The sequence below is a fragment of the Hesperophylax consimilis genome, chromosome 27 (assembly GCF_061612785.1).
Source record: "Hesperophylax consimilis isolate HC1 chromosome 27, BYU_Hcon_1.0, whole genome shotgun sequence".
Taxonomy (NCBI): Eukaryota; Metazoa; Arthropoda; class Insecta; order Trichoptera; family Limnephilidae; genus Hesperophylax; species Hesperophylax consimilis.
Genome location: NC_142862.1, coordinates 4189653 through 4209020, shown reverse-complemented (window position 1 = coordinate 4209020; position 19368 = coordinate 4189653). Strand labels below are relative to the sequence as shown.

Here is a 19368-nt window from a genome sequence, read left to right as displayed (position 1 = left end):
CACCAGGGTCCAGTGTCGACTCACTGACCAGCGCTTGACCAGCACATCACCGCCTGCATCCGGAGAATACATCGTCTGTCCTACGTCAACTCTCATCACGGCTATCTGACTCACAAATAAACACTGTGACCTTCACGACAGTCTTTCATTTCGTGCCTCTCAAAAGATCCCCAAAATAATAAACATTAGTTTATCATTAAGAACTAAAACATTTTGTTTTTTTTTTTTTTTTTTAATATTTTTATTTATTTTATAAAATACAGTATAATGTTTAAATTTACATAGTAAGAGCATATTTCAATAAAAATTAACATGTTTACCTTTACAAGAGTCTAAAACTCGTGTGTAAAGGGAAAATAATAAAAACTTAACATACATATGTAAATAGAAGAAAAAAAAGAATCATAAAAACATATAAAGTGAAGAGATTTTAGTTTTTTTATACAATAATTTATAAAATAATATAGTGAGATATCATCGTCATTCTAATTCGTTAAATTATTTATTGTAGTGAAGTTAATTTTATTTTTAAATTTATTAAAATCAGGTTCTAATCTCATCTCAGTCGTTAATTTATTAAACCATACCACTCCAGTGTACGTGTAATAGTGTTGTGCAAAACTGGTATGCATTAATGGAGTCCATAAGCGACCCATTGTATTTTGCCTATTGCTCTCGACACGAACCATGGCATGGTGTGACTTCTTATACAGATCTTTATGGATTTGAAGTAGCGTATTTTTCGTATTTGTATTTTTTAGTGATGGGACTTGAAAATCTTGGAAAAGTTGTAAGGTTGGGTAGTCTGATGGTTTTTTTATTAAATTTTTTATTAACAGCCTTTGAGTGATTTCCAGCGGTAAAAGTGATGATTTGTAAGCTCCCCCCCACGCAACGATACCATACTGTATTATTGAATGCGCTAGAGCGTAGTAAATATTTTTAAGAATTTTTAAGTTAAGTATATTTCTTAGACTAATAAATATGTAAATGAGTTTTCTTAATCTATTTATGATATTGTTTATGTGAGTTTTCCACTTAAGTTGACTATCTATTATTACACCTAAATATTTAATTTCATTTTTATTTCCTATGGATAAACAGTCATTATTTTGGCAAGTAGATTTTTTTGATATGCATTTTTTTGAATGTATTTTAATATTTAATGTAATAAAAGGGTTTATTTTGTTTATACTAAAAATTATATAATATGTTTTTTCAATATTTAATGTTAATAAGTTTTTATCAAACCATTCTTTTAACGTATTGATATCATTGTTAGCAATTATTTCAAGTTCATTCAATGAATTCGCTTGAAATATAATTGCAGTATCATCTGCATATGAAATGAGTTTTCCTGTTAATGGTAATTTAAAGATATTATTAACATATAATATGAATAGAAGAGGGCCCAATATGGTGCCTTGTGGTATTCCAAAGTCACTTGTGTTCGGTTCACTGAGAGTGTTATTTATTTTTACATATTGACTTCTAGAGTTCAGGAAACTTTCTATCCACATTTTGGCATTATCTATAATTCCTATTTTGTTAAGCTTGTAGAGTAATTTTTTGTGACTTATGCTGTCGAAGGCTTTCTTTAGGTCTATGAATATTGCAAGAGATTTTTTGCCTTTGTCTAGTGCTTGATGTATTTTTGTTGTTAAATCTATGATTGCGTCCTGTGTGCTTATTTTTTCGCGAAATCCAAATTGTTGGTCACTCAATATATTATTAGTTTCAATAAATTTTAGCAGTTGTTTTTTTGCTACCTTTTCAAAAATTTTTGAGATATTTGATAATACTGATATAGGTCGGTAGTTATTAATTTCTTTAGTATCACCTGATTTAAAAATCGGTGAAATAATAGTTTTTTTGTAAATAGATGGAAAGATTCCTTTTTTAAGACTATTATTTATGAGTTTTAAATCATTTGTTTTATTTTCAGAGATGGGTTTGGTTGAGGTAGAGATGAAAGATGCTTTCACCAGGTACACCAATGATGTCATCGCTACCACAGCCTTTGGACTGGAGGTCGACTCACTCAAGGACAGGAACAACGAGTTCTACCAGATGGGCAAAGAAGCCACTGACTTCTCAGGGAGACAGTTCATCAAGTTCTTATTGCTGTTTTCAGCTCCTAAACTGATTAAGGTAAATCTAATGGTGTTTAACTAATGGAGGATGCAAGCGCTGCCCTGCAGGTTTTGAAAAACTTGCCTTCGAAATTTTTAGCTTCCTGCCTTGGTGGCCTCCGTAGTCGCGGGGTAAGGACTTGACTAGCAATCCTAAGGTAGTGGGTTCAAATCCCGGAGCGCAATTAAATTTTATTTGATGAATTTGTGTTTTATCACAATTACTTATTTAAAATAATATGTAGTTACTCGCTCAAGTTACTTGTGGCAGGTTCCAGAGTGGAAGATACTTTCAGTATCACTGTGGTGTAAGACCACCACTCAGAACTGACACGTTGCCTGAAATTACTTTAGCGTGTTTGGTGACCAAATGTGAATAGCCAGGTAATATCCCATCTCCTTCCTTTCCCCGTTACCTTTCATGGTCTCACTGACTCCAGACATTTAAAAAAAATAAAAAATAGCAATAAAACTAACCAGCTAGTCAACAATTTCGGCAAGAATTAGATATTTTTGTCATACGACGGAGTAATGTCCATTCTACTAAAACAGTCCAGTTCGCTTTCACATAAAAATTCTTAGTAATCGATCTAAAAAACCATTTAAATATATTCAGCGCACACGGCACTCAAAACCCTTTTGAGTGCCTAATGTGGCTAATTCTCAAAAAACCGAGTCGACTGATCGATTTCAGCAAAGATCTACTGACATTTACCTTATCAGCACAGAACATTCACGACGCGACGCTTGTAATTACCTACATTATAAAGCCTTAATAATAAAAAAACACTTCCCAATCGTTAAACGGTGTTTTAGTTACACATGAATAAAGACTGTATAATTTTTACTCAAATTATTGCTAGTAAAAAATATCAAACTGACTGGGAAAGAACTGGCAAAATTGCATTTTGGCGGACTTACGCTTGCGCCATGTGCGTGAGATATCCAACATTTCGTTCTGTTCTAATGACCAATTTACTATTATATTAGTATAATTCAATAAAGTTACTATTATTTGTATTATTTTTGTCAGTTTTACTTCTTGCCATGTTTGTGAATTTAGTTTCATGTTGAAAAAAGTTGTCAAAAGGGGAGGTTATTTGGATAATATTATTTTTTAATTGACTTTTACAGCGTGAATTAATAACACTTCCATGAACGTGATATTTTTTTTAAATATAAGAAGTTTTATGCGTGTGTAGGTAAATACGAATTCCACAAATCAACGTTTTTGTTGTGCAAAAATGAATCCAAATTTTCTGTTTTTTTCGTTTATCCTCTGGGAATTATCATTATAATTTTTAATCGTACGAACGAGATTTCTTTCAAATTCCCTAACGTGTTAGGGGCAGTCAGCCGCGTGATAAAATGAGTATTGGTTCGACCCAAAAGTTTGACTGCTTCATCTAAAGCTGAGTTTACACCACTAAGTCTTCCACTAAGTTTTCCACTAAGTTTTCCACTAAGTTTTCCACCAGTTGCGGCATTTGTTGCTTTTTCTACAAATCTTCCACTAAATTTTGGTTTCCCGCGGAGTGTCGGTAAAGGTCAAAGAAAGTTGACAACTAAGAGTGGAAGATTTGGTGCTGCGCGCTTTGCGCTAGCAACTTGTAGGAAACTATTGGAGAACTTTTCCCCCTCCACGCAAACTTACAAACTCCAATTACAAACAGTGAAATGGTTGATTTTGAGATTTTAAACAAATAACCGAGACTTGTGTACGAATCACCAGTAGCCAAAAAAGTAATGTAACTGCTAGCTTTTCTTGGACAGGTGCTGCTTTCCTGTAGTTTGTGTCCTATTTCTTGATTTTATGTCCGAGCATTGAAATCAAATACTCAAAGTCACTACTGGTCATTCTCAGTGCAGTTCTTGTCTCTCCCGTCGCACCTCAGCTCACCACTCAACGGATCGACGTCATCTTCTCGGAGATAATGCCTAATTCTTGACACTACTGCCTTTCGCGCCAATTCTTTGCCAACAAGTTTTCATTTGTTGTTTTAAATTTGAGAAGAGCAACTTTTAGTTAAAAACATTTTTTTGTCAACTTTTAGTTGTCAACTTTGGTGTAGACGCGGCTTAAAGTCTGCTTATGATCGAAGCTTTTTTATTTTTGATTGAACATAAACAAAATGGCGGCCTCTGATAATTTACTAGGGGATTTTCAGGGAAAAAACGTTAGTTGATTGTTTATAAAAAATTAATGATTTTTAAAAAAAATCCTACGATCAGGCACTAGTTTATTATGCTTTCAATAAACTGTATAAATTTCATTCAAATCCATCGAGTGGTTTTTTAAAGAATTACATTGGTCACCGACTTTGAAAACATTGTCCAACAAATAAGGCGATAACTTGGTCTACAATAAATATTATTAAATATTTTTATTTTTTTACTTTTTCACAAAAAGTAAGATTATAATATAATAACTTTGTTTTATTAAATAAATTAAACTATAAACTCTCAAAGTTTTTTATCTGAAATACCCATTTATTTTAGTTAATTAGTAAGATTGTGGTGTCTTTTTTACTATATCTAACAGCATAGCGTTTTGCATCTTCACTAAAACGAATTTTATGCATTTATTTCAGTTCTTCAAAATCCAAATTTTCAAGGAAAGCGTACGGAAGTTCTTCAGAACCTTGATGGCTGAAACGATGGCAGGAAGGGAAAAGAACAAAATAGTTAGGCATGATATGATTCAGATCCTTATGGATGCCAAGAAGGGAGTGCTGAAGCATGAAGATTCTAACCACGAAGTCATCAAGGAAGCTGGATTCGCCACTGTGGAGGAATCTGCAGTGGGAAAGCAGACAGTCAAAAGGAGTAAGTACTTCCTTACGTAGAAAAAACCGATACTAGGAATACAAGACGTTGACTAGTATTGGTTCCATGGTACTTCAGTTAGAAAGTAAACAGAAAACAACTTTTTTTCTACTTTTCCTGAGATTTCTGGAAAAAGAATTAAAGAAACGACAGAGATTTCTGGAAAAATAGCTTTCTCATTTAGAAAGTTCATCTAACACTGTCTTCTGATCTTCAGTACTCAATGTCTAGCACAATATAGTGACAACAATCAGAAAATCAAATCTTGTGACATCAAAATATGCAGTACTTGATACAAGTTGTAAAACTAGCAAAACAAATAAAATTAGGCAAAAAATTAATGACAGGAAATTTTTGGCTCGTTTCGTAATTTTCTTTTGGCTTGATCTGAAATATCATTTCTTACTATCGTAACTAAAAATAAAAAGAGGGTCTTCTTGTTTTCCATAAAGGAGGCTTTTAGGAAAATAATTTCCATCAAGACCTCATCATTTGGGGTGCCATGTTAAGGGTTTTTCAAGGAAAGGAAAGAGAGGATGTTCTGGGAAAGAAAAATGTTTTTTAGGAATGGGTGATGAATACGTATCAATCCATCTCTCCCACTGCGGAGCAGTTAGTGAGCAGGCGCATCCGCTGCCAAGATCTCGAAAAACCTAATCACTTGGTGTGGCCTACGGCAGAGGTGTTGGTTATCTAATGACCGATTCCCGGGGCGGCGGTCCCCATACCCGCCTCCCAAATTGTACAAAAAACTTTTTGCTTCTTCCACGTTCTGACTGCTATTTCTATAATCAAATTATTTTCTTACAGGGTGGACTGATGACGAGCTAACTGCCCAAGCCCTGCTGTTCTTCGTCGCTGGTTTTGACACTGCTTCAACTCTCCTGTGCTTCTTAACACATGAACTGACGCTGCATTCGGACATCCAACAGAGATTGCAGGAGGAAATCGATGAAGTGTCCAGCAACAGCAAAGGCAAGCTGGACTACAATGACCTTCAGGGGATGAAATACTTAGATATGGTTGTGTCAGGTCAGTCATCTACTTTCACCCTATGATATTAGAGAATTAGACACAACGCTAGCAGAAAATTGTGAATTTGGTTTCCATCTGGAGATCAGAATTTACTAAAAAAAATCGTAATCTTATTTGTGAATGTTATTGTTCTGGTCAATTGATCTGCGAACTACACAAATGTTTACGAGCCTAACTATTGCAAGAAGGCATAACTCTCAGGTAAGTGCATCTCTCAATGTACATTAAAGCCTTTTTTATCACAGTCTTTGAAGTAGAAATACGCCGCGTGCTCGATTACTTTTATTATTATGATTAATGATTAGTTATGGTTCAAATATTGTTACTATACACTGTCAAATTACCCATCTGGTAACGCATCTAAGGCTGATTTTAGTGTCACGCTCACCGTCAGCGCTTATAGATCAGCGCGTAGTTCGACAGCGCTGAGGCTCAGCGTGGCTCGTTTCAGTATCGTACTGACCACCGTACTGTACAGTCGAAGACCAAAATGCGGAATGTATTAGTTATTACTGCTTTGTACTACCTATCCCAAAACAATAAAAACCGGCGACGACGAAGACTCCATGTTCATCCATTGATTGAGCAGAGAGCCGTTGCTGGAGACTTTGTCTTGTTATATGGCGAACCTCATCGATAACTCGACCTGTATCCACTTCGCGATTCGCCATGACTGTACACGCGATGACGTCTGCTCCGCTCGACACTAGAACGCTCGCTGAAAGCAGAGGCGCTCGTGCGATCGTCAGCGCCGACAGCTACGCGGCGCCGACGCGCGACGCGTACGGCCGCGTAGCCATCAGCGCTGACCACCTTGCGCGCTGATAGCTACGCGTCATTCAAAAACGCTTCCTAGAAGTTCATATATCTCGACCATCAGCGCCGACGGTGCGCGTGCGGTCGGCGTGACACTAAAATCAGCCTAAGGCTGGACATCGAGTTATCGATGAGGTTCGCCATATAAGAAGACAAAGTCTCCAGCAACGGCTCTCTGCTCAATCAATGGATGAACATGGAGTCTTCGTCGTCGCCGGTTTTTATTTTTTGGGATAGGTAGTACAAAGCAGCAATAACTAATACACTCCGCATTTTGGTCTTCAACTGTACAGTAAGGCGGTCAGTACGATACTGAAACGAGCCACGCTGAGCCTCAGCGCTGACGAACTACGCGCTGATCTATGAGCGCTGACGGTGAGCGTGACACTAAAATCAGCCTTATACTTAATTTTTCTTTAATTTTGAAATATTTTGTGTTTGCATGTAGGAATTACTTTTATGTTTGTGATTACTCTTATGTTTGCTTCACCCAAATGTAAATTGTTATCATCGATACAGGCTTAGTCCTAGTGAGGTTAATTTTTATGTGAAAAAAAACGTGTTTTATGTATAGTGAGATGCAATAAATAATTTTTTTATTTTTTTTTTAATTTTTTTTTTTAAATAAATTATTTCTGGGGGTAGAAAGCCCGCCTTGACGATAATCGGTTTGTACTACGTTCATAATTTGTTCTACGTCCACAAAAAATTAGTTAGCCCTATGCGGACGCTTATCTGGACCTTCCAATGTGGTTGGCGTATGGACGACATGTACACTAGATTCTTTTTTAAGTGCGAGTGTTCAGTGTCGAGTGTCAAGTGTCAAGTGTCAAGTGTCAAGTGTCGATTGTCAAATGTCGAGTGTCAACTGTCGAGTGTCGTATTCCGAGTTTCAACTGTCAAGCGTCGAGTGTCAAGTGTTAAGTGTCGAGTGTCAAGTTCCGGGTATCAAGAGAAGTGTCGAGCGTCAAGTATCGAGTGTCAAGCGTCCAGTGTCAAGTGTTGAGTGTCGAGTGTCATGTTTCGACTGTCGAGACTCAAGTGTCATTTGTCGTGTGTCGATGATCGAAGTGTCGAGTATCAAGTTTCGAGTGTCAAGTGTCGAGTGTCGATGATCGAGTGTCAAATGTCGAGTATCAACTGTCGATTGTCATATTTCTATTTTGACGGTCAAGCGTCGAGTGTCATGTTTTGACTGTCGAGTGTCATGTTTCGAGTGTCAAATGTCGAGTGTCATTTGTCGAGTATCGATGATCAAGTGTCAAATGTAGAGTGTCAACTATCGATTGTCATATTTCTATTTTGACGGTCAAGCGTCGAGTGTCATGTTTCGAGTGACAAGTGTCGAGTGTCATTTATCGAGTGTCAACTGTCGATTGTCATATTTCTATTTTGACGGTCAAGCGTCGAGTGTCATGTTTTGACTGTTGAGTGTCAAGTTCCGGTTGTCAAGAGTCGAGTGTCATGTTTTGACTGTCGAGTCTCAGGTGTCAAGTGTCAAGTTCCGAATGTCGAGTGTCATGTTTCGAGTGTCGCGTGTCATTTGTCGAGTGTCAACTGTGTCAATGATCGAGTGTCAAATTTCGAGTTTCGAGTGTCAACCGTCGAGGGTCATGTGTTGTGTGTTAAGTGTCGACTGTCGTGTTCCGGGTGTCTAGAGTCTACTGTCATGTTTCGACTGTCGAGTCTCGAGTGTCGGGTGTCCATTTTTGAGTGCGTTGTTGAGTGTCAAGTGACGATGGTCTAATGTCAAGTCGTAATGTATTCAAACCTTGAATTTAATATTTTGTACCGGTTGGTAAATTAATGCAATCTGCTTTCTATCCATGATATTTTGGACGAATTTCGATTACTGTATAGTACTTTAAAAGCGGTTTTAGCGGATGGGTAATATGATGTGTTTTTTTCTTCCAGAGGCCCTCCGCTTATGGCCGCCTTTAGTGTCTATAGACAGGAGGTGCGCGAAGCCATACACCCTTCCACCATCAAATAAAAACAGCACGAAAACCGTCAAGGTAAATAATAAAAAAAAAAATAATTTGAAAATAATTGTTATTTTCTGACAAAATTAAGATAAAATGTGGCAAGTAAGAAACACTCTTATGTTTTCACTCTTTATGTAAAATAAATAGAAACATTCAAGGAATACATATGCATCAAGGAAATAAACGATAGGACTTCCAGAAATACCACCTCAAAGCCGACTAGAGTTATAAGCCTGATCGCTTGGCGGATTTTTGGGTGTTATTCATTGCCATGTAACGACATAGATAGAGCAACGACAGTTTGTGAATGACGGTTATTCCTGATGATACTCGATATTGCTGATTTGTATGCTGTTTTACCACAAGCATATGAATAAACAAAGTGATTGGACTATTTTAAACAGTGAAGTTTGGTTGGTGACTGCATTGACTTCGTAATTTGGCTGTTTCGCGACCTGACCTCCACTATAGTCGGCCTTGCATTTTCTCTATGACGCGTAAAATCTAATCTAAAGGAGATAGGGTCCCATTAGATCAGTTGGTAGAGCGGTGCCCCGGCAAGGCAAGAGTCCTGGGTTCGAGTCCTAGATGTGACCGTATCTTTATCTGATTTTTCTGTTTCAAATTTTTGTTTAAGAATCGCTAATATTGTCGTCAATAATTAAATATTACAATTCGAGGTTTTCATCACTAAGTTATTCCAAAAAATAAATTTTGTTTGTTGAAATTTGATTTCACAATTTCTTAATTTAAAATACTCAACAGTATTCTCGCGGCACGTTCCAGAGTGGAATATACTCTCAGTATCGCCCTGGTGTAAGACCACCATTCAGAATTGAAACGTTGTTTGAAATGGTTTCTTTAGTCGTGTTTTCTGACAAGATCAGAATAGCCAGGCATCACCCATATTCTTCTTCCCCATCTCATTCCCCTTCACACTAATTTCACAACATACCCTAATTGGGGATGCCATATTCTCAATGGCTAAAAACGGTTGGGACTAGTTGGGACTCTTGTGTGATATTCACATAAAAATTAAATAAAATATCCAATGACTATAATAAAACTCATTTCGGGAAAGATAACATTGAACATTTTTTTTATATTTACAGCTCCAACAAGGAGATGGCATTCTATTCCCAATCTACGGAATCCACCACGATCCCCTCTTCTACAAGGACCCGGAAACCTTCGACCCAGAGAGATTCTCCGACGAAAACAAAGGAGACATCAAGCCTCATTCCTTCATTCCATTTGGAATCGGCCCCAGAAATTGCATCGGTAAATTGAACATTTTATCAAACAGTCTTAGCGTTTCAGTCCCAGTTACAGTTAGAGTCAATGCCATATTTAAGCCTAGGCAACTTAGACAGCTGCCTGGGGTGGCAATTTGTTGTGGGGCGGCGATTTGCCGAAACCCTAAACTTTAGAGTTACCACAATCGCCATATTCTCACTCACCATTCTCGTATCGCGACTGTAGCCATTCGTACAAAAAGTACAATTTAAACAGGCGCACGCTGACTTTCAGTGAAGGAAAACCATTTTCTTGTTCCTACTGTAACTATTCATGTTCACAAAAGTCTAATTTAAATAGTCACTTACTGACTCGCAGTGAAAAAACTTATTTCCGTGTCCCAACTTTAGCCATTCCAGTCCAGTTTAAAGATGCACAAGCTGACTTTCAGTGAAGAAAAACCATTTTTTTGTTCCGACTGCAACTATTCATGTTCACAAAAGTCTAATTTAAATAGTCACATACTGACTCACAGTGGAGAAAAACCATTTCCTTTACGATGATTTGTGATTTGCGGATAACAGAACATAAAAATTAATTCCCCAGTTGTGACTACAGATATAAACAAAAAATCTACTATAAATCCGTTACGATGATTTGTGATTAGCGGATAACAGAACATAAAAATTAATTCCCCAGTTGTGACTGCAGATATGAACAAAAAATCTACCCTTTGAAAACTTCGATTTCTAATCAAAATTGTTATCGCTTATGTTAATATAAATGCAGATATAATTAATAAGCAAAAAATAATTAAAACTCATCTTTTAAATATTTTCCCACTTATCCTTATTTTCCCACCGGTTCTTACCCTTCTAATGACATTTTAATTCCTAATTCAAATAAACTTTCACCACTCTTACTTCTTCCTCCTCCCTCTTCCAGCCCTCTCTAAAGGTGATCGATATTTAATTTTTAAGTTAGTGTACATTTAATGCACTCCACGCAGCTGGTGAGTGGTGGGTAGTCGCATCCTGAACAAACCTCACCGAACGAACCTGGGCACCTCAGCTTAATCACTAAACGTAACCAACCACTTGGGGTGACCTATGGCAGAGGTGATAAATATCCAATAAATTGTTTCCTCCACCTAAATTATTACCTGTCCTGATTCCGTTTTATTTCAATTCTTATTAATTTACGTGATTATTATTATTATTCCAGGTTCCCGTTTTGCCCTGATGGAAACCAAGTCCGTGATTTACCACCTCCTCCGTGACTTCGACTTCGTAAAGGTTCCTCGCACCCAGGATCCTCTGCAGCTCGAGATGGGCACTTTTAACATGCAAGCGCGCTACGGTTTCTGGATAGGTCTGAAGCCAAGGAATTAAATATTTATAGAATGTAGCGTTTTTAATCATAATTAAACAGTCATAAAGTATTGTCGAATATATATTTTTTACCCATCACTTGAAATAATAATTCCGCAACATTTATTTATTTATTTTCAAACATACGGCACAAAGTCAAAGAGTTATCAGTACCAAATATTAAGTTAAAAAAATATATTTATCCAAATACAAAAGATAAGAAGTTTTATTAAAAATGTACATGTGGTTGTTTGTGATATTTCACCCTCCATGTTAGGGATGACCCTGTGTTATGGCGGGTGAATTTTACAGTTTGCGGACATAGAATCTATACATTACTATAATATAAAAAAAGAAAAATGGCGTATAGCTAGTTTGGGTTGCAAGAAGAGGATGGAGAAGTTAAAGAATTATAAGAAGATGAAAAATTTGAGAAATTATTAGTAAATTATTATGTTTTGTCTGAAAGGTGATTAAATTGATAGAGTGTAGAATGAATGGGTATTGTAGTTGTAATGTATTCCGTGTGTAAGGATCCATTTCGTAATTTGTTTTTAAAGGAATTCACGGTTTTTAGGTTTTCAGGGATAAGGTTAAAAATTTTAGGAGCTAGGAAGAAAAATTGTCTTTGAGCTGACGTGGTATGTAGTGAAGGTACTTTGTAGTGACCGTTGGTTATTGTTCTGGTGGTGTAGTTGTGTTGTAAGAGAGTAATTACCTAGCATAATATACAGATGATAAAAAATACACTTAGTTATTAAATCAATCAACGACTGCATTAAACTTCAAGAGGACCTCAATCGTCTTTTTGTCTATTCCGAACTAAACAAACTTGTTATTAACATCGCAAATGCAATAAATTAACATTTACACGTAATAAAAATAAAATTTCCTTTGTATACACACTAAACGGCACACACATCAATGAAGTAAAATATATCAGGGACCTTGGGGTAAAATTGGATGTTAAATTAAACTTTATCCAATACACTGATGAAATCATTAACAAAGCCAATAAAATGCTGGGATTTATAATTCGCATGGCAAAACCCTTCCACATCATAAACACTCTATATTCCCTTTAAACCTCATATATTCGCCCGCACCTGGAAGACTGTACACCGATCTGGACTCCTTTATACAGAAAGACTCTTTTATATTGAAAGAATAGAAAGAGTTCAAAAAAAAATTTATACATATAAATTACAAAGTAAACTTACACTTACACTCAAATTATACCGAATCCATTAAATTTCATAATTTTAACTCCCTCCAAACACGACGTCTAATTTTTGATCAAATCTTATTGTTTAAAATTCTAAATAATGGTCTGGACTCACCAGAACTTACGTCTATATCAACCCGACAATCTGATTTATTTTATTTACCCTCGTGTAAAACAAATATTCGAAAAAAATCCCCGATTCCTCGTGTATGTGCACAATATAATATAAAATTTATTATAATAAATAAATATCGATATGAAGTAATGCATACGATCGATTATTAATATGAGAGTATGGGATGTATCGGTAGCATCTCCTATCCTCTTCCTATTTTCCTCATCCTCTCCCCTTCCTTTAACCCAAAATTAATTTTAAGTTATTATAACTTCATTTCCAATGAACTATAGCATAAGAAACTTCTGTGGCTTGACTTCAGTTAACTAGTATATTTATCATTGTGTATTATGTAAAAGCTGTTTGTTTCTTACAAATAAATAAATAATTAATTTCTCATTAAAATTACACATGCACATGAATAAACCAAAAAAACGTGTAGCAAAATCAAGAAACTAAGTACTCAAAAGTGTAATTTAAAAAAAACAACCCCAAAAAAATAAGTTTTTTACTATACTATATATATATATATATATTTTTAATAATGGACGTATTTAAAAATACATAAAAAATGGAATGACTGTGGATTGAACCTTCCTCTCCAGGGACTGACTAAAAAGAGTGAACCGTGCTAATACTTAAGCCAAATCCTAATTGGATGGTACAGAACAAACAACATAACAGAAATCTTCTAGTGAGGCGGGTTACTTTCGTGTTTGTAATATTGATCATGTTATTACAATAAACGCCCGGGTTGCCGGCAATTAAAAAAAAAATCGTTTCTTAACTGCTGTAAATTTTAATGTCATCCAATTTCAAAGAAATACAGGTGTGTGCGCGTGTATGTGCGTGAGTTCCACAAGTTAATATAGCGCATCGTCATCGACAACGAGTCTATCTGCCGGAGTTTCAGCTCGATCAGAAATTGGAAAGTGGATAAATTTCGACTTTCTAGATGTGCATTCATTTATTCACGAAAAAAATTCAAACAGTTGTATTTTAAAATAAAATGATTACGAATAACCAGACAGTATTTTAAAATCTCCTACTACCACCACAATAAGCGGAAAATGTGGCTTGTATACCAGGGAAATTGAAGAAGATGCTATACCTAATAAAGCAAAATTCTGTGTAGACACAAACTAAATAAACAGTAAAACATTTTTACAGCGGGAGACAGCTGTCACCTCACCTGGGAACACATTGATAAAAATGTGAGGAAATCTTGGTTGATAAGCAATGTGTCAAGTGACGCTATGATGTCAAATCAATATGCACTGTACAAACACAGAGTAAGTTTAACACCATCTTTGCAAGATAGCATTTCGTAAATATTATCTGTTCCTTCTTTGCAGATTTAAGTGTTTGGAACTCTTTGTTAAAAAGTAAACGGTTCTACTTATAATTGTGTTTATTTACGTTACAATAAATAGGTGTGAATAAAGCTTCACTGTTCATTACCCGAGGGTTGGTAATTCTCTGGTTCGAGAAGCTTGTTCCCTGTCATTATAACCTCACAAGCATTTGTTACACTCTAGCGACATCTGACGGACTTTGGAGTAAGCTTTATGACTAGCGCCATCTATCCCTTAAATACTCAACTTTATTAGCATACATCACAGGCAGTAATACCTAATAGATATTTTTTTGCGTTTGTAATCTTCAAATTTAGTCTGCGTATGTTTGTGCTCGCAAAACTCGAAAGTAAAACTCAAAAGTAGTCTACGAAAATTTCAAAGTTTGTTCTTATTACTGCGAGGAGTGTTTAGATAGTAGTTTGAATGGTAGAAGATATCGGAGACGCCCGAGAAATACTTAAGAAGAGACAATAACAGCCGTTCTTCCCAATCCTACTGAGCCGAAATTTTGACTCAACACTGCTCAAACGCACAACTATGCTCTTTCCAACGGAAAAGTGACAACTGAGTGATCAACCAATTTAAGGAAGCCAAACTACTGGATTAAGCTTGCCTCAGTAAATGACTACTTATAAAAAGTGTCAACAGAGTGAAACATATTTGCGAGGCCAAGGCACGGTGGCATTAAAGTCAAGCTAATACTTTATTTTTAACATATTTCATACGCTTAAATATTAAATATCGGTTTACGTATTACAGTACTTAAAAAAATATATGCATTAATAATAAATACAATAATTAATTCTTCAATGTTAATTTAGCATTGAAAGTTTTAACTTTGATGTCATTTTATTGTCTATGAAAGTGGGCATGGCCACTTAAGATAATCAACAGTAAAGATGTTTGGAAACAGGCGAATCGAATGTTACTGAATAAATCACTTGGCTGATCGGACCCTGAGATTGATCGTTCGAAATGTTGGGAACAACGGCCGTAAGTGAAGCAGCCGTGCACAAAAATATGCTACCCGCGGCCATAGTGTATTGGACAGAATTGCGGTTGAATTTTTCAAATCTCTTAAATAAAGTGCGAATCTTAACGACACAAGTGTTGAAGTCATGTAAAAACAATTTCGGCGCTCGGCCGGCGTAATGGACGGAACTACGGTCGATTTTTCCCTAGCAGGCCTAGAAAATCGATCTTTCCGTGGGGTTTATTTTATTTATTTCTGATGAACATATTACTAAAATCTCAATTTTTTCTAAAGGGATCCCTCGGAAAATTACTAATTTATCGTTTAAAAAATAAAATCAAGTGTTTATGGCTAATTTTATAGTTGAAAAACGTTTTAGAAATATTTCAAACCGTTTTACGTAAAATATTTTAACTGAAAGGTCCTGTTTTTATTAATCTTAAATATAAATGACTTACATCCGTAGAGATCCCTCTAGAAACATTTGTGATTTTAGTAATACGTTCATCAGAAACAATTAAAATGTGAGCGTCGAGCAAACCCACGTTATTAGAATTTTATGTCGCCTTAACGCAATATCTCTGCACAGGAATGCGATGCGGAGTTGACTTAAACTACATGTATTGTAGTTTTTAACAGTACCATTGTAGTATACAGAAGTAAACTGTGAAAGAAACCTCCCCCAAACCTCGCCAAATGCCGATCGGTTAGGAACGACATTCGATTCATTTGAAACCGATTCATCCGATTTCAGAGCAATGCGTGCATGTCCGTAATTAAGTAAGGCGATGCACTACGTCGTGTAATATTTTAAATTGAGTAGCTATCAATAACAACCCTTACGTAGATGGCGATAAGGTTTAAATTCCCGCTTAACACCATCCGCCTGTTTTGATTTATGCAATCATTTTATAAATAACTTAATTTGCCACATTATACAATAAAATCATAACCGAAAATGGGTTCGTAAGAAGGAGACTTTGAACTTTAAAGCAGTTTTCATAGGCCTCATACATTATTTTTTACTGGGTTTATAAAAAGACTTATCAAAAAAATACTCGATTATTTCAAAGGCCAGGATGTATTTTACTCGCAGTATTTAATTAAAGCATCTGAAACATTTCTAGGCGACCAAATTTTCAAACCAAAAACACATGATTTTGCATTACTACATAATATGGTATCGCCTTAAACGAAAAAAATGATAGAACGCATTGTCATCGACGAGTCTATCTGCTCAGTTTAAGCTTGATTGATCGCATTTAATTAAAATAAAAAATGGAGTTTTACCAGTTAAGGATATACAAATAAACTGCTAACTGCTGTTGCTAATATGTACAGGTGTACGAAAAGAATACAGATGTAACATGATCTACCGCACTTTTTGTTTCTTGCGGACAAGCGGCATGCAATCCTGTTTTCCAAATAGCGATGATTACCAGCGCCAGTCAGCTTTGTAGTAAGACTTCATCAATTTCAACTTTGCAATTCCGCAATCACAACACAGTATTTTTAATATCATTTTTTATTTATAGATAAAACGATTTGTTCGTAAACTTTGGCCCGGGAGTGTATTTGTATATACATGTACATGTAACTATAACTACACCTACAACTATATTAGTATAGTATACGTATTGTAATGTGTGTACGTGTACGTCCTTGTTGTTATATTTCTTAATTAGTGTCTGCTGTACGTCAATTGTGTTTTGTTTTTATAAAGAGACTGTAGTGCGCACAAAGCGAAGGTAAGTCAAGATACATTATCAATTTATTTTGTATGTTTTTGAAAAAAGATATTTTAAATATATTAAATAGCTCCATAAATTTTTATACATAAATGGTCATAAACAACGTAGTTTTTGGTGTGAAAAAATGCCTCGGAAACAAAAATATTATCACTAAGCCAACTTGCTCTGGGTTGTGTTTGGAGTCAAGTTTGCGGTTGTTATTTCTAGTAAACTGGGTGTATTTATAGTGATTTATTTTTGGGGTATTATGTCTTGTTGCGCTACCTCCTCCTGATGATGGACACTGTAATGCTGTCCGAAACGTCGGTTAAAGAAGGAGGTGGCGCAGCACGGCATAATACCCCAAAAATAAATATAATGCTTTTAACCATGAAAATCTCAAATCTGAAAAATGGTGTAGATTGTTGATGAAATGGAAATATTTTTTTTTGATTTAAAAATATTTTTTTAAATCAAAAAAAAATATTTATTTTTGGTTTAAAAATATTTTTTTATATATAAATATGCCATGATCCACGCTCATACCGCGAAAATTTGTGGGTTTTTTACATGAAAAGATTTTATTTCTTTAGTGCTCAAATAAAAAAAATATTATATATGATCAATTTCTTTTTGAAACAATAAAAATATTATTATTATTTCTCCGCGCTCGGTCAGTAAATTGTATGGATTTTGAATTTACACCATTTTATTTGTGTATCTTTTGACCGATAATTGGAACTTGTTTCCAATTAAATAACCGCTATTACCACAGACAAAGGAATTAATAGACGAGAAGATAATGGCGAGGGGTAAAATCAACTGTTGAAGAACGAAGGGGGTTAAGCTGACTGTGATTCGTCAATAAATCAATCTGACAGTAAATAGGCATCTCGCATTATAATATCACCATTTAGTTCTCAAAAGTAAAATCTGCTTTTGAATGAATAGACATTTTAACATCGGAGCGCAAATTACTCGCCACGTTATGAACTAATTTGCGAAGTCCAAATTCGGCAAAGTAAATTTCTTCTGTTTGCAGAGTCGTAGTTAGTTTCAGAGTATTTAGTTAAGACACTTTTACAAATGTTTCATAATTTACTTACCCCAGTAAACAACGATGAGCACACTTGAGAATCGCTACATTGTGATGTGATAGTATATGTTTCTAAAATTGATCCATATAATACGGTGTGAATAAGCTTAAAATAAAGTAAAATAATGCTTACTTATGGAATGTAATACGACAATTGGGTTTATTCTCTTTTTCACATCTATTTTTACAAGTTTTCATATCACAAGTCAACATTTTGCCGTGTTATTTCGTAAAATGAACCGATGATGCCTCGACCATAGTTCGCACAAGAATGATGACGTCACGTTTTCAAATTTCACTTGAGGCCATACGCGAGCCCAGCCGGCTCCAATGGAACCGGTATGGGGAGTGGGGATAATACGCTTTTAATCACTTAGGGCAGGTCTACTAATATTCATATGTCTATGGCTATTACCTAATATTGCGACTCGCGAAAGTAAAGATAATTAATTTAAACTATTTTTTGTTTATTACAACAGCTTTATTTAAAAACTTCATAAGATTTTTTCCTTAGATTATCATAAATTTTATGATATTTAAGGCACCCAAAAAAATAATAATGCCGTATTTTATAACTAAATTAAGGTGACACTTTTTCACTTTTGTACAGAGTCGTAGTACAATATATAAAGAACAAAGAAAATATATAATATAAGTTTACATAAGCAAACAAGACAAAATAAAAATAATATACATTTGTATAAAGTGAAAGAAATTCAGAACAACATTAAACCTGTTATGCAGTGACCTCATTAAAATATGCACTGCTAAAATGTTAAATTAGTACAGCTTTATTCTTCAATAGAGGTAGATTAAAAAGATCAGCTAACATAAGAATTACCAACGGTGTGTAATCTATTTATAACAGAATTGTAACCAGAAACCGTAGTATATAATATAATTGTCATGCTAGCGAACCTTGATCAGGATCTTGGGTAGGAACATAAAAGCGAATCAATATTAATATAGCAGGGCTATCCAACTGATAATTTACAATTTTATAAAAAATATATAAGATCAAAAATTTTCACTTCAGTCAAGTTGCGTAAATATATCTACTGTTCTAACAAACATAAGTGCTAATTTCTAACTCTGCGTTGGAGCTGTTAAAAGTTTCGTTTCTACTTTTATAATTGTTTCGAGAGCAAGAAATATTTTCGTATACCAAGCGTTGTTTTGATATTTTGCATAACTCCCTATGTATTTCTTTGGAACAGTGTATTATAGCAACATAAAACAGCTCTAAAACAAAGTTACCAATTTTGATATCCGATAATATTGCAACAGATATCTCACTCTTTTCGTGCATATTTGAAAAGGTTTACACTGTCAGTTGCAAATCAAACAAAATGTGCCATATTTTTCATGTGAGTGTAATATTTGTTTCAACTCGTTATGTGCGTGTAGAACGTTTACATCGATTTAAAAGTCGTTATATTGTAGAAAAGTTACTATATTTAAGACTTTTTAT

General features: G+C 35.1%; 1 protein-coding gene across 1 annotated transcript in view; it reads left to right on the top strand.

The window, feature by feature from the left end:
- Positions 1–19368, top strand: part of LOC149410494 (uncharacterized) — a 49457-nt gene that overhangs the window by 12883 nt on the left and 17206 nt on the right. Inside the window, exons 5-10 of the mRNA XM_089648257.1 lie at positions 1946–2151; positions 4724–4958; positions 5769–5990; positions 8724–8824; positions 9907–10075; positions 11255–11412. Of these exons, the coding sequence (XP_089504383.1) occupies positions 1946–2151; positions 4724–4958; positions 5769–5990; positions 8724–8824; positions 9907–10075; positions 11255–11412 (1091 nt within the window). The remainder of the gene's footprint in view (positions 1–1945; positions 2152–4723; positions 4959–5768; positions 5991–8723; positions 8825–9906; positions 10076–11254; positions 11413–19368) is intronic.